This window comes from Pelobates fuscus, chromosome 3 (genome assembly GCF_036172605.1).
Source record: "Pelobates fuscus isolate aPelFus1 chromosome 3, aPelFus1.pri, whole genome shotgun sequence".
NCBI classification, from domain to species: Eukaryota; Metazoa; Chordata; class Amphibia; order Anura; family Pelobatidae; genus Pelobates; species Pelobates fuscus.
Window position 1 is genome coordinate 18,173,171 of NC_086319.1, and position 12,730 is coordinate 18,185,900.

At 39.0% G+C, this 12,730-nt stretch overlaps 1 protein-coding gene across 1 annotated transcript in view; it reads right to left on the reverse strand.

The window, feature by feature from the left end:
- Positions 1-220: 220 nt before the first annotated feature.
- The window catches only part of CERK (ceramide kinase), a 51,016-nt gene continuing 38,506 nt past the window's right edge, over positions 221-12,730 (reverse strand). Inside the window, exons 10-14 of the mRNA XM_063446785.1 lie at positions 11,114-11,219; positions 10,948-11,024; positions 3,532-3,734; positions 1,891-2,120; positions 221-1,189 (exon numbers count right to left, since the gene is read on the reverse strand). Coding sequence (XP_063302855.1) covers positions 1,108-1,189; positions 1,891-2,120; positions 3,532-3,734; positions 10,948-11,024; positions 11,114-11,219 — 698 coding nt within the window. The 3' untranslated portion in view covers positions 221-1,107. The remainder of the gene's footprint in view (positions 1,190-1,890; positions 2,121-3,531; positions 3,735-10,947; positions 11,025-11,113; positions 11,220-12,730) is intronic.

Below are 12,730 nucleotides of genomic sequence, written 5' to 3' on the forward strand. Positions count from 1 at the left end.
TTGCAATAAAGAAAGCCTTAATAGGGCTCTCTTTACAGGAAGTGTTTATGGAAGGCTGTGCAAGTCACATGCAGGGAGGTGTGACTAGGGTTCATAAACAAAGGGATTTAACTCCTAAATGGCAGAGGATTGAGCAGTGAGGCTGCAGGGGCATGTTCTATACACCAAAACTGCTTCATTAAGCTAAAGTTGTTCAGGTGACTATAGTGTCCCTTTAAGCCGATCTCCAGGACCAAATGAAATTAATAAGGACGCCAAGTGACCGGGCTTCCGTTCCTGTGAGCCACTAACAAGCCAGAATTTCAGAGTAACAGACAGAGGCATCCCTTTACTTTATAGGGACATGGGTGAATAAGCCATTTTTTTTTTTTTGGATTGGTAAGAATTCATTTCTTTGGTACATGATATCCTTAATTTGTGCGCACCAAATTTAAACCCATGATAAATTCATTTACATAATAAAATAAGTTACTGTTTAGCAAATCATTTATTTAGTAGTGACCCATTAATATATGACCTTATTAACTTGATGCTGTTATGTAGCCAAGAAAAATAAAATAATTCCTGATTCTGGCTTGTTAGCAGTCTGACAAAATTAGTCTTTGGTAAATCCACAAGGATCTACAACCAAGGTTTTTTTTTTTATAAAAAGGACTTTGTTATTCTGAACAATTAAGCAATTACCACAGGCGGTATTCTTGCTTATGATCCACAATACAATTTTATGTTTTAGATTATTACTTTACCCATATTAGAACTTAATATGACAAATAATCTAGATACAGGTTTACTGTCATACAATACAAAGTAACAACTTTTCTCATTTACAAAAAAAACTGCCATTTAAAAAGCGACATAGCGTTATGATGATACCAGCATCTGGTAATATTGACAAAAATAAAAGGTGCAAAGTTAGAAGAAAAAAAAAAACCCTAAAAACTATCCACAACAAACTAATGATTTCTTTTTTTTTTTTTTTTTTTTTTTAACATCATCCACACTTTTTCCTTCAAAAACATACACATAATATGTAAAATAAATAAAATTAGTAGGGCAGCACACATCACAGTCTTCATAAAAAAAAAAGACTTCTAAAAATACATTTCCCTAAATTCTGCTTGAGCATTTATTTTTTGGCTTGGGGTCTTCGACACCGCGTGCAAATAATTTAATCAACTGACAGTGGACCCTGGGAAAAGAAGAAACTACAATTAAAGCACATCAATGTGGAGACATAACATAACAAAATATGTAAGACACAACATTTCTGGGAATTTTATAAAAGGTTTCATTATTTTTTCTTACAGGGGCACTATAGGCACCCAGACTACTTCACATCAATAAGGTGGTCTGGGTGCCATGCCCCTGTTTTAACCCTGCAACTGAATATATTGCTTTTACGCAGGAAAAGCACTGTTTACATATCAGAGCTTACCTGCCTCTCGTGGCAGTAACTCTGACAGCCACTATAGGCACTTCCGAGGTAAAGGGCGGGTTAAACTTTCATCTAGAATAATTATTATTAAAGGCAAACTCCAAACCTAAAGCACCTTATCTTTAGCAGACATTGTGTCCATTTGTATTATTTTACAAGAAGTGTCAATTTCAAAACAGAGCATGAAAACAAAAATTACACAAGAAAATTGACAGAGTTGTATACATATATGGAATAAAGGGAACAGGAGAAAATAATGATATAAAACTACATTTAAAAGCCACAAGACTATGACTATCTAGTTTGCTGAGATTCCCCATCACTATTAAAGGAGTTTGCCATATTGTGGAAAATATCTAAAAAGGGAACAGAAGGTGAATTCCAAGTTTAGATCGCCTATTACTGAAAATGAAATAAACGTTCCAGAAACCTCAATGGATTGGAAAGCAGCATACCTCATCTCAATGGCAGTCTGGTCCAGGGTCTCTCCATCACAATTCCAGATGCTATTCACCTGATTACATCCACACGAGGGATGATCTGTACAGATCTGTGCAAAGTTCTTTTTTCCAGAAATCCTTAGGTCTGTGCTCTCTGCGTCGCCATCTTCATCTTCAACTTCAAAATGTTTTGGGGTAAATTGAAAAGTTTTCACCCGATGAACTTCGACAAATGGAAAGTCAAACTACAGATGGAGGAAAAATAGTCAAATTTAACTAAATGAAAAGACTAGAGATAAGCACAGGAAGAATGTTTGCTTTTGTTTGATTAGGTCTGTTCTGAAGATTTTCAGTTCAACTGAAATATGTTTCGTATATCTATTCAGTTACTCCGAAGTTTGATCAAAATTTAGTTTATTTTATACATTTCAGACAATTCATAATCTCCATGAAAATTAATGAATTTTTAAAGGGGGATATTCATTCACTCATAATCGTAACGAATGGCATGGAAAGAAATGCGTTCAGTGGCTCATTTGATTGTTCGAGAAACATTTTGTCCTAAAACAAATAAGCTGAAATATTAAAAAAAAATTCGATTAGTCCGAAAACAAACGCATGTGTCGATCTATGAAAGATTGTCAACTACAAAAATACTGAACTGAAAGAGAATTCATATATATAGAGATGTCCCGAACAGTTCGCCGGCGAACATAGCTTGTTCGCGGTCGCCGCGCTCACATATGCGATGTTCGGTCCGCCCCCTATTCGTCATCATTGAGTAAACTTTGACCCTGTACCTCAGTCAGCAGACACATTCCAGCCAATCAGCAGCAGACCCTCCCTCCCAGACCCTCCCACCTCCATGACTAATAGGGGGTGGACCGAACATCGCATATGTTCGCCCGCCGCGGCGACCGCGAACAAGCTATGTTCGCCGGCGAACAGTTCGGGACATCTCTATATATATATATTATTCAGATGCAAAAAAATGTGCCAAAGATGTGGTCTGGTTAGAAATAAAAATATTACATAAGCCAAACCAAACTACAAAAACTCAATGCAAGAATTAAGTGTCACATTTTGCTCATTTTTGTTCCCTTATGTAAAGCATGCGGACATGCTTACATTTACCATATAAACATAATAAGTAAAAGTATATATGCATCGCTAGCTACAGCAAGTAATAATACAGTAGTGGACAAACTAACATCACAAGACAAGGTGGTTTCATTTTTTTTTGGTATAGTATTATTACAATTGCAGGTCATATTAGGATGCTTGCCAACTTGACTTAGCTGCAAAATAAGTTTGACAATTAGCATGAATGAAGCTACTTTGTAATCAGATACACTTTTTAATGAATGCAACAAACTATTTCCAAATTCCCTGTCCAGCGAGAGTTTAAGGAATACAAAAAACTATCATGGGAGACCAATCAGTGGGAGCAATGGTGGAACAATCTCAGCTACTTCCTGATCTTTGCCAGCTTTCCAGCTGCAGTTGCAAGTCCAGTGAAACAAAAATATATTAAATAAGCTTTAAAAATGCAGGTACTCCTCCCGGGAAAGAAAAATGCTTGCTAACAGAGCTGCAATCACAATATATTTTAGAAGTGCGCAGTTTATCTATTTTCACATTCTGCATACACAGTACCTGGTCTTTCTTGTTCGTGTGTCTGATAAGGTGCCTTAGAAAATTTAGCCTGGAGCATTTATGAACCACAATGAGATCCGCCGCTCCATCTGCCAAATGAGCTGCCGGGGAGAGACCCTTTGGACTTCGCGGGCAGGCACAGCACATGTTGGCTGCATTGACTGCCATGAACTTCCCTTTGATTGTCTTCCAATCTTCTTGTTCTAGTACAAAAATACAAAGTTTCACAATTCAATGTTAGAAAGCAGGCTTGATTACACGATGACCCATCAGAGGATATTATGCTCAACAATAGGATTTCTCTCTTTTTAATATAATAAATACAATTTGCCATTAAAGGGAAACTATCAGAGTAAAATTACTTCCTATTTGTAACATATAGATAATGCATTAAAAATGATTTAAAAATATATAAATTCCCAGATTCCTTCCCTGTGCTGCTCAGTGGGTCTGTGTGCAGCTACAACTAGACTCCTCACTAACCAGGAAGAGACTCTTAGGCCATCAACCTGTTCCTGGATGGATGATGAAACCCCATAAAGCTGTCAAAGGTGAAGGGGTTAAACTCGGTATGGTCAGCGTTACTACACAGAACATACAGACTCCAGGCACCAAGACCATTTCAAATAAATGAGGATGATGGAATAAACTGTGACCCAATGACCATGTATGAAACATGTTTATGAATTTATTTGAAATGGTTTACATATTAATGCACCCTTGGTTGTTATATTTTAAGATCCACTAGCAACAGTGCTCTGCTTTACACAGAACATAAAAAACACTATAATGTAACTAAGAAATGAATTGACAGCATGCACCAAGATTATGACAATGCTGATTTAACTTGTGTAAAAAAAAAAAAAAGTAAAGTGATTTAAAATGTTCTTTTAGGAACCACTCCACCAAACATCACATTAAAGTCTCTTATCAGGATAATCACAGAGAAGAGAAGGAGAAAATATCTACCACTGGCTGTAAAAACCTTCAACAAAACCAAACAGGCGAGGGGGTGGCACATGGACAGCCTATTATTCTTGCAAACATTTAAAGAAAGAATTGAAAGCAAGTTAGAAAATGTAATTCCCCAATATTAGAAGGATTCAGGGTAGGGGCGTGAAACAGCCAGCGTTGAAAGCATTCTAAAGCAGTTATCCAACTCGCAGACTACTCCACAGGTTTGGTGCCAATTAACTCTTATTCAAGCATGCAGAAAGGTAATTATTACACGAGGAATAGATCTTAAATTGTTGGTATTTTTCCTTCATTGTGAGGAGAAAAAAAACCCCCAGGGATTTAAAAGAATGACATTTACATCCTCGTCACAGTTGGAGAGCAGCTGGACAGAGAGAGTAGATTGGTGGCTAATGACACAGCAGTACATTTGTGAACCATCCCCAGGTCAGTCTAGGCGATTTGTCTTTACAGGGACACTACCACTAACATGGCTGTAACTAGATTACTTGTGCATTACAAAAAAAACTCACATAAAACACATGGCTGTGGTTTTTGTTTTTTTTCCTTCTTTGACCTGTGACAAGGGAGTGAAAGTACACACTAAATGATTCACAGAGGCAGAACAAAGAATGTCTTGGTTAAGAGAGTTAGTTCAAGCTCCATGACCACTTTAGTGATTTTAAGTGGTCATGGTACCTGTGCTCTGAATTTCGCTTTGAAACACTGCACAAACAGAGATTAACCCCTTTGCTGTTGGAGGTTCCAGACTGGCTAATGTCAATGTCTGTGTTAAATTGGCATTCAATACCAGCACTCAGAGCATGCTCCCGCCAGATAGCCAATAGCAGCATGCATCTCACAAAAGGTTACCCTAACAAAAAATTAATAAAAAAAAAAGTTTTATGAAAAAAACATTGTTTTTTGGTTGGAGAAAAACCCATTATATATCCTCGTAAAAGACTAATTCTGAAGTGCAATCTGAACGTGAAGCGTTTGTATTAAGTTTTCCTTATTTATTAGGGATTTCACATATTCTTGCCTAGCCAATAATACATAATATTTTAAAAAGCAGATCTGTCTGCTATATTGCGTTGTGCGGTTAATCTTTCTCTCTTTCTTCACTAGAAGCATCAAGACGCAGTAATTGGGGATTTAGGATTCTTTATGAATTTGAGACTGCGTCCAGAGTTTTTCCTATTGAGGGGGGTACATAAATAGTGAGTGTAAAATTGCAGAACACTAAAATATTCTGTACATACACATTAGAACTATTTACTTAGTTTCTGCAAATTCTGCTGCCCTTGTTTTCTGCCCATAGGCACCCAGACCACTTCAGCTCAATGAAGTGGTCTGGGTGCCAGGTCCATCTAGGGTTAACCCTGCAGCTGTAAACATAGCAGTTTCAGAGAAACTGCTATGTTTACATTAGGGTTAATCCAGCCTCTAGTGGCTGTCTCACTGAGAGCCGCTAGAGGAGCTTCCGCGCTTCTCACTGTGATTTTCAGTGCACATTCGGCGGAAGAGGGAGGAGATTCCCCAGCGCAGAGGGAGCCCGGCACTGGAGAAAGGTAAGCCCTTCCTCCTCATAGAGCCCGGCGGGAGGGGAACCTATTAACACTATAGTGCCAAGAAAACGAGTTTGTTTTCCTGGCACTATAGTGGTCCTTTAAGAAAGTCCTAAAATCAGACAACAGCTGGAGGAATGGTATTTAAATACCCACCATACAAATAAGTATAGGTTAAATGAGGCTTTTATCTTTCTCGTTAGAGAAGACCTTATCCAATGTGGGATGCGAAAATATAAATTACCACTAAAGGACAATTATCCACATGCTGTCTTGATGTGTTTTAAATAAAAAAATAAAAAATACATTATACTACAACAGGACCTAGAGATGCCCAATCCCCTATTCTTTACCGTATAACAGTCAAAGTCTCCTAGCAATACAGCTTTGTGTTCTTCAAAGTGATGGTCTCTTATTGTGAAATAACGTTCTATCACAAAAAGTCCATTCCAAACCCTTTACTTCTACAAATTATCCGTAACATAATGCTGCTTTCTCTAAAATACAGAAATCTTCTCTTTCATCAGATTTCAGTATGAGGAGCCTCTTTAATGGAGATTTACATTTTTCATTATGTGTGTTTGTGAAATCTATTCTACAGGAATCTTTTTTTCCTCTCAATTTTCATTTCTATTGAGATATACAAGAGTCAATCATCGCAGGCTTTAGTAACGGAGCACAATAAGACGTTATGATAACAATTTGCAAAGAGTACACATATCTCCCTTTTATAAGAAGAAGATAATTCTAAATAAAGTTTTGCAACTACAAGAACAGCGTATACAACAAAGATATAAAGTAGTTAAACAGTGACGGACGGTGGTCTAGAGACATATTTGTATGTCGATATCTAGCATTTTATATAGAATGGGAAACCTGTCTATCAACTAGTAAAGAAATAAAAATGAACAATATATTGTGGGTCACTAGTATTTCGAAGGGAAGTGTCAGGATACATTCGAAATTGTTAAATCAAATTTATTGTGTTTAAAGCTCCTTAACTACCATTAACCATAACCAAGCCGGATGATTCACCTAATAAAAGCCACGGACAGACGGACAGACAGAGGACAGACGGACAGACAGAGGAAGGACAGACAGACACACACGATGAGGTGTTTAGAATGGAGCAGTTTCCACCAGTTGGGTTTTACAGCTTTGTTAAAACTAAAAATGTATTTGTTTAATTAAATCATATTGGACTTTAGGAAGTGGTTAGAGGTTATGGAATCTACTAGTCAATGCAAGTTTCAACTGACACTAACTAATAAAATAGAGGCCAACAGTCAGAAAACAATCCGGCTTCTTATAAATGAACCAACAGATTATGGAAATTGCTTTGTGAATTAATTTCAACAGAAAATCCATAAATGACAAATAACCAAGAAAATAATGCAAAAAAAATGTCCTCAGCTATACATCAAACGCACTAAAAAATAAGTATTCCCATCAATACACCGAGTATAATCTCATATTCACGAGCCTCTGTTTGGAAAGCCTTCTACTGCTAGTGCCAACTCTCTCGCTATACAGCTATCTGCCAATCACATAATTGCCTTTTGTTTCCAAAGACATCTGGATGAATCACTCGCAACAGATTTGCCAAATACTTAAAATCCATTACTCTTTGCCCATATTAACCTTGTCACAGGCAGAAGATGGGGTTAATAACAAGCCCTGCAATTTGAAAGTGTTTTTTTGCAACTCTGCACCAGGAGTCGTTTGCATGACATGCACAGAGTTGAAAAAAAACAAGGCAAAAACAAATATTTCGCCCTTGCCACCAGATGAGCCAATTAAATGACTTCCACCTGTGCTATAATAGGAGATTTCAAATAATCATAGAAGCCATTTACTGCCCATCTGTTACAGTCAAGGGCTGATACTCTTCATGTTCCTACTAATTCAAGAGGTTTCAAAACTTTCCATTTCATAATTCAATTCTCATCGGAGGACATAGAAGGTGTTTTACTGTATAGAAAGAGGCAGGAACAGACCTCTATCGAGAGAGAGAGCGAGAGAGAGTTATACATTGATACAGATAGAGAACGTACAATTAAATTAACATGTCTATTTTTGTGTGAAATGTTTTACTATAAAGATTAGCTGGTTTATAGTTAAGCAATAAGTAACAGAACTGCAACTTTAACAGTTACAGTTTAAAGGGACAGTCTGCTTGGAGATGATCTCCATTTTTACAGGCATTATGTAGCTAATGCATATTTATTTTTTTTGAAATTCTTTATTTTTACGTGCATAGTGATAACAGACACGCCGGCCCTACCACAACAGTAGGTGCCAGCCATTAAACGACCAGGGTTACATCTGCACATTTTTTGTTGTAAGTGTCATGCTCGGTTCAGGGTTAAACTGCAGCTTATGTCAGTGTAACAGACAAAATAAAGCGTTGATGATCTAGACAGATACTGACATTGAGATTAAGTAATTAAACAATACAAGTGCTTGAATTTTTAAACTGAAAAATATAACTAGCTTTTCAACATTAGCAGGTAGAGACATAGGAAAGACACAGATTCGGAGTACTGCAATTATGAACACAATAGCATGGGGTTTTCAGCGTTATGTTTTTTACCTGACTACAGGAGAGACAAAGCAGTGAGTTAACCTGTGATGCACTCTACACTAGCCCCTTTCTAGGCACTGGAATGTCACAAGCTAATATTCGGTTAAGCTCATAATGTGTACTAAACTGTGCATGTTTATTTACGTCCGATGCTCCAGGCTGCATTATATATATATAACCGAAGCGGTTTAGCTAGATGGTCAGGCATAGCTCTAGTCTGGCTAGGTATAGATTAAATGACTGTTATGTTAGCCTCAGCGTATAAATCCATCCCATGCATAACATGCGTATTAAGTTTGCATTGTTAGATAATGCTATTTTCGTGCAATGAAGTTAAGTAACAGGCTTATGGACTAAAAAAATTATAAGGTTATAACATCATTACAGGAGCACAAAAGAATAAACGTTCAAGATATATCGTAAGTGGCTACCATGAGGCCTTTGCCATAGGGGTTGTGCATTAAGTAAGGGTTGGCTTGCTATCTACGTGCTATATAAAGACATTAGTGCAGGCTAGGTTAAACAGCAGATAGACCAGTTACGAGTAATAATAATATTTTCGCTGTGATCTGAGGTCTTGGGTGGCATGCCGCCCTGTAAACTGAGTAGTCCCAGTTGTGTGTCACGGTTGTTGTAAAGTCCCTTCATCCTATGCCTTCCTTCAGGCTGCGTCGGTCCCCTTGCTGTGGGTCTTCCGGAATCTGCACCTCTGTGGGCCGCGGAGGGGATTTCCACCCGTGTCGCACACCGGCATCCAGCCTCTCTGTCTCCCGGTCAGCGTCGCGGTTGCTGTTACATGCAGGTGAGGAGGAAGAAGCGCTCTGTTTAAGGAGGGTGTTTGGGGCTCCTGAGGAGTGGGCAGGCGGGGTGTGCTGGTGACAACTTCCCCTTGGCATTGGGGCGCTTGTGCCGGTGCCCCGGGTACCTGTTACTGCTTTTCGTCGTGCCGGCTCATTGGAGGTACGTGAGGGGCATCCGCCCAGACGGCGCCTTAGTGCATGGCGAATCCAAGCCGCCACAGCTTTAATTGCCACCAGAAAGGGTCTCCTCTGGGCATGAAGCTTCGTCCAGAATATAGAGCTGATCCGCTCATAAAACTCCTGTGTTTGTTTAGGAGGTTTAATTAATGCGTGGTTAGTAGCTTGCCGCTGCCGAGTCGCCATTTTGTGTGGGCCCAAGCAGTCTTGTGGGGCCTTAGGTGTTGGCGTTATAAGCCTGCAGTACAGGTTCGTCGCTTGTCTCCTGGGCGACCAGGTTTGGATCGGGATAACCCCCACCGATCCGGAGGGAGGGGGCGGAACATCATGCCACCGGTGCGGTTGACGAGAGGACGGGGAGATCGGCCGTCTCTCCCCTGTTCCCGCGCCTGTAGGCCGCATTTCTGCATCCTTGGATTTTGTGAACCGATTCTCCCGAGACGGATATCTCCGTGTTCAGTGGGGCATACCGAGCTCAGGCAGGTTTGTCTCGGGGTGATGGGAGTCGTTTTTGCTTGTCTTTTGGCAGTTTTTAAGATTTAGTTGCAGGAGCTCTGCAGCCATGTGTGTGATCAGGATGCTGGTCAGGCTCCGCCCCCCAGGTAATGCATATTTTAAGAAAAAATTCCCCTTTAACGTTGCAACCTTGCAGGAAATCTGAGCCATCGGAAGCTTCATGCGGTGAAATTAGTCCAGATTGAAAGTACAACTGTCACCTTAAAACTATTTTTAATACTAGAAATCTTTCATTGAGATTTGTATAATGTAAAATAAAATAAAAAAATAATTCCCAGCAGTATTTATAAGGCTGCAGGATTCTGTCATATTCTAAAGTTAGAGATGAGAACTAAAGCACTATTCAGTTCAGGAAAACGTGCATTAACCCCTTAAGGACCAAACTTCCGAAATAAAAGGGAATCATGACATGTCACACATGGCATGTGTCCTTAAGGGGTTAAAGCACTGGCCCAGCTAGGAGCGATACACCATAGTTGCATAGTTAACACCTCCAAAGTTAATACTCAGTTGTACTGGCACATGTCAAACAATCACGGTGAAATTGTTAAATCTTTTTTTCCCTTGTGTGCTGCAATAATTCTGACTGGAAAGTTGAACAGATAAATCATATCTTCGTAGACACAATGTTATTTTTTTCCCTGAATTCCAATGAGCACAGGTTAGCGGATATTACCAAACCGGAGACAAAAGATAGTCTCTCTCTCTCAGGGTTTAGAAAGCTTTCTATGGATTACTACTCTCATCACTCCAGCTGTTGTCTAAGAAGGCAATAGATGACAAACCTGAAGCTACTGCCAATAACTTGAGTTCTTACCATTCTGCAGTGAGCCAAGCGCTTGTGCTTTCTGATGTTCGTCCAGCTGTTTGCTACTTTGTCTGCAAATATCACACCTGGAATAACAAACATCACGTTGTGATGAAACATTTCCTCCATATCCCACCTGGAGTACGAATATTGCAACCCAGCTCTGTCCACTCACCCAGACATGCATCGGGTTAGGTCCCTTGGAGACCCCGCTGCCCACTTGGCTGCTTGAAAAGACACCGTTCCTTCATAGCAGTGATGAGACAAAAAGGTCTTGATCCCTATAAAAAGATATACAAGCGTGACGTTGTGATGCATATAAGGTTATATAACTTTTAGTAATGAATAATAATTCACATCCATTTAGACAGTCTTGATATAAAGATATAAATACATTTAGATACGGTTACCAGATCCACCATGTGTTCAGGGACACATCATGTATACATATTGATGGACACCACACTGAGCAGGACTCGCCACAGATGGCCCCGTCTCCGTGGCAGAGATCAGCAATCTTGATGATCTCTGACAATCCAATTCCTACCCATAGATAAGCATTGGGACACTAGTGCAGCACTGACACAGGAAGCACCTCTAGTGGCCGTCTGAGTAACTGCCACTAGAGGTATCCTTAGGCAGCTATGTAAACACTGCCTTTAGCAGGGACAGGCAATACACACTAGAACCATTACATTAAGCTGTATACTATACATTAAGCTGTAGTGGTTCTCTTGACTATAGTGTCCGTTAATGTGCAAGTCTTTGTAGTATAACAGTGGGAATAAAATCAGCACAAAATACAAAAAATGCACTGTAGAGAATAAGTTTTGAAATGCTTTAAAGGATTTTTACATAGCAATGACTCGGGGGCTTTTTAAATGGGAAAAACTTTGCTAAATGTAATAAAGCAGGAGTGAATTGTGCAGCGGAGTTGGGCAGTAATTTGACTGCATCCTAATTTTGATGGAAGAGTGAAAGCCATTTTACTGAAGCAAATTGCGGTGATTTATATTATTTTGAAGAACACAGATTTTTGGAAATACAATAAATACAATTTCCATAATTACATTTAAGGATGTTATGGCATCGGATAGATTTAGTGCAGTAAAATGATGGATCGCTGTAGCACAGCAAAGAAATCCTAAACCCACAAATCACATTTACATTTTTAATTGCTCATCACGGCTTATATGGTTTTATTGCACATTTATTTATTTTTTATTTCCCTACTGGGACGTAACACTGAAAGCATAACTCCATACAAACAGGAAGATATGATAAATGATAAGTGGGGTACAGATTGACATGTCTTCCCATGATCAAAGACTGAAATATAAACCATTCCTATGGAAACAAGTTATAGAATAAAGGTGAATGTTAATGTGTTTGTGTTATTTCCGGTAATCTATCCAAGCAGTTTTACAAGGATATTGAAACATGCGTGTCAGCTTTTTCATTTGATATTTTAATGCAGGGTTGAATTTTTAGTCTTCCAGCAGGTTATGTAGAATGTGCAACTCAGAGCAAAATACTAGAACGAGAGGCTTGGCTCACAAAAAATAATGAAATGCCCTTACCTGACTGCATAATCAACAAGCAATCACATAACCAAGAACTACAATACCACAAACAACTCAAATTATAACAGCTAAGAATGAAGCGCAAAGCACAATAGAATTCGATTCATGGCATTGTTCAAAACATTAGGCCATGCCATTCAAAGCCAAGGTTAAAAGGCCCACTAAACTCACCCACGCCACTACATCTGAATAGGTCTGTGGGAGGCAGA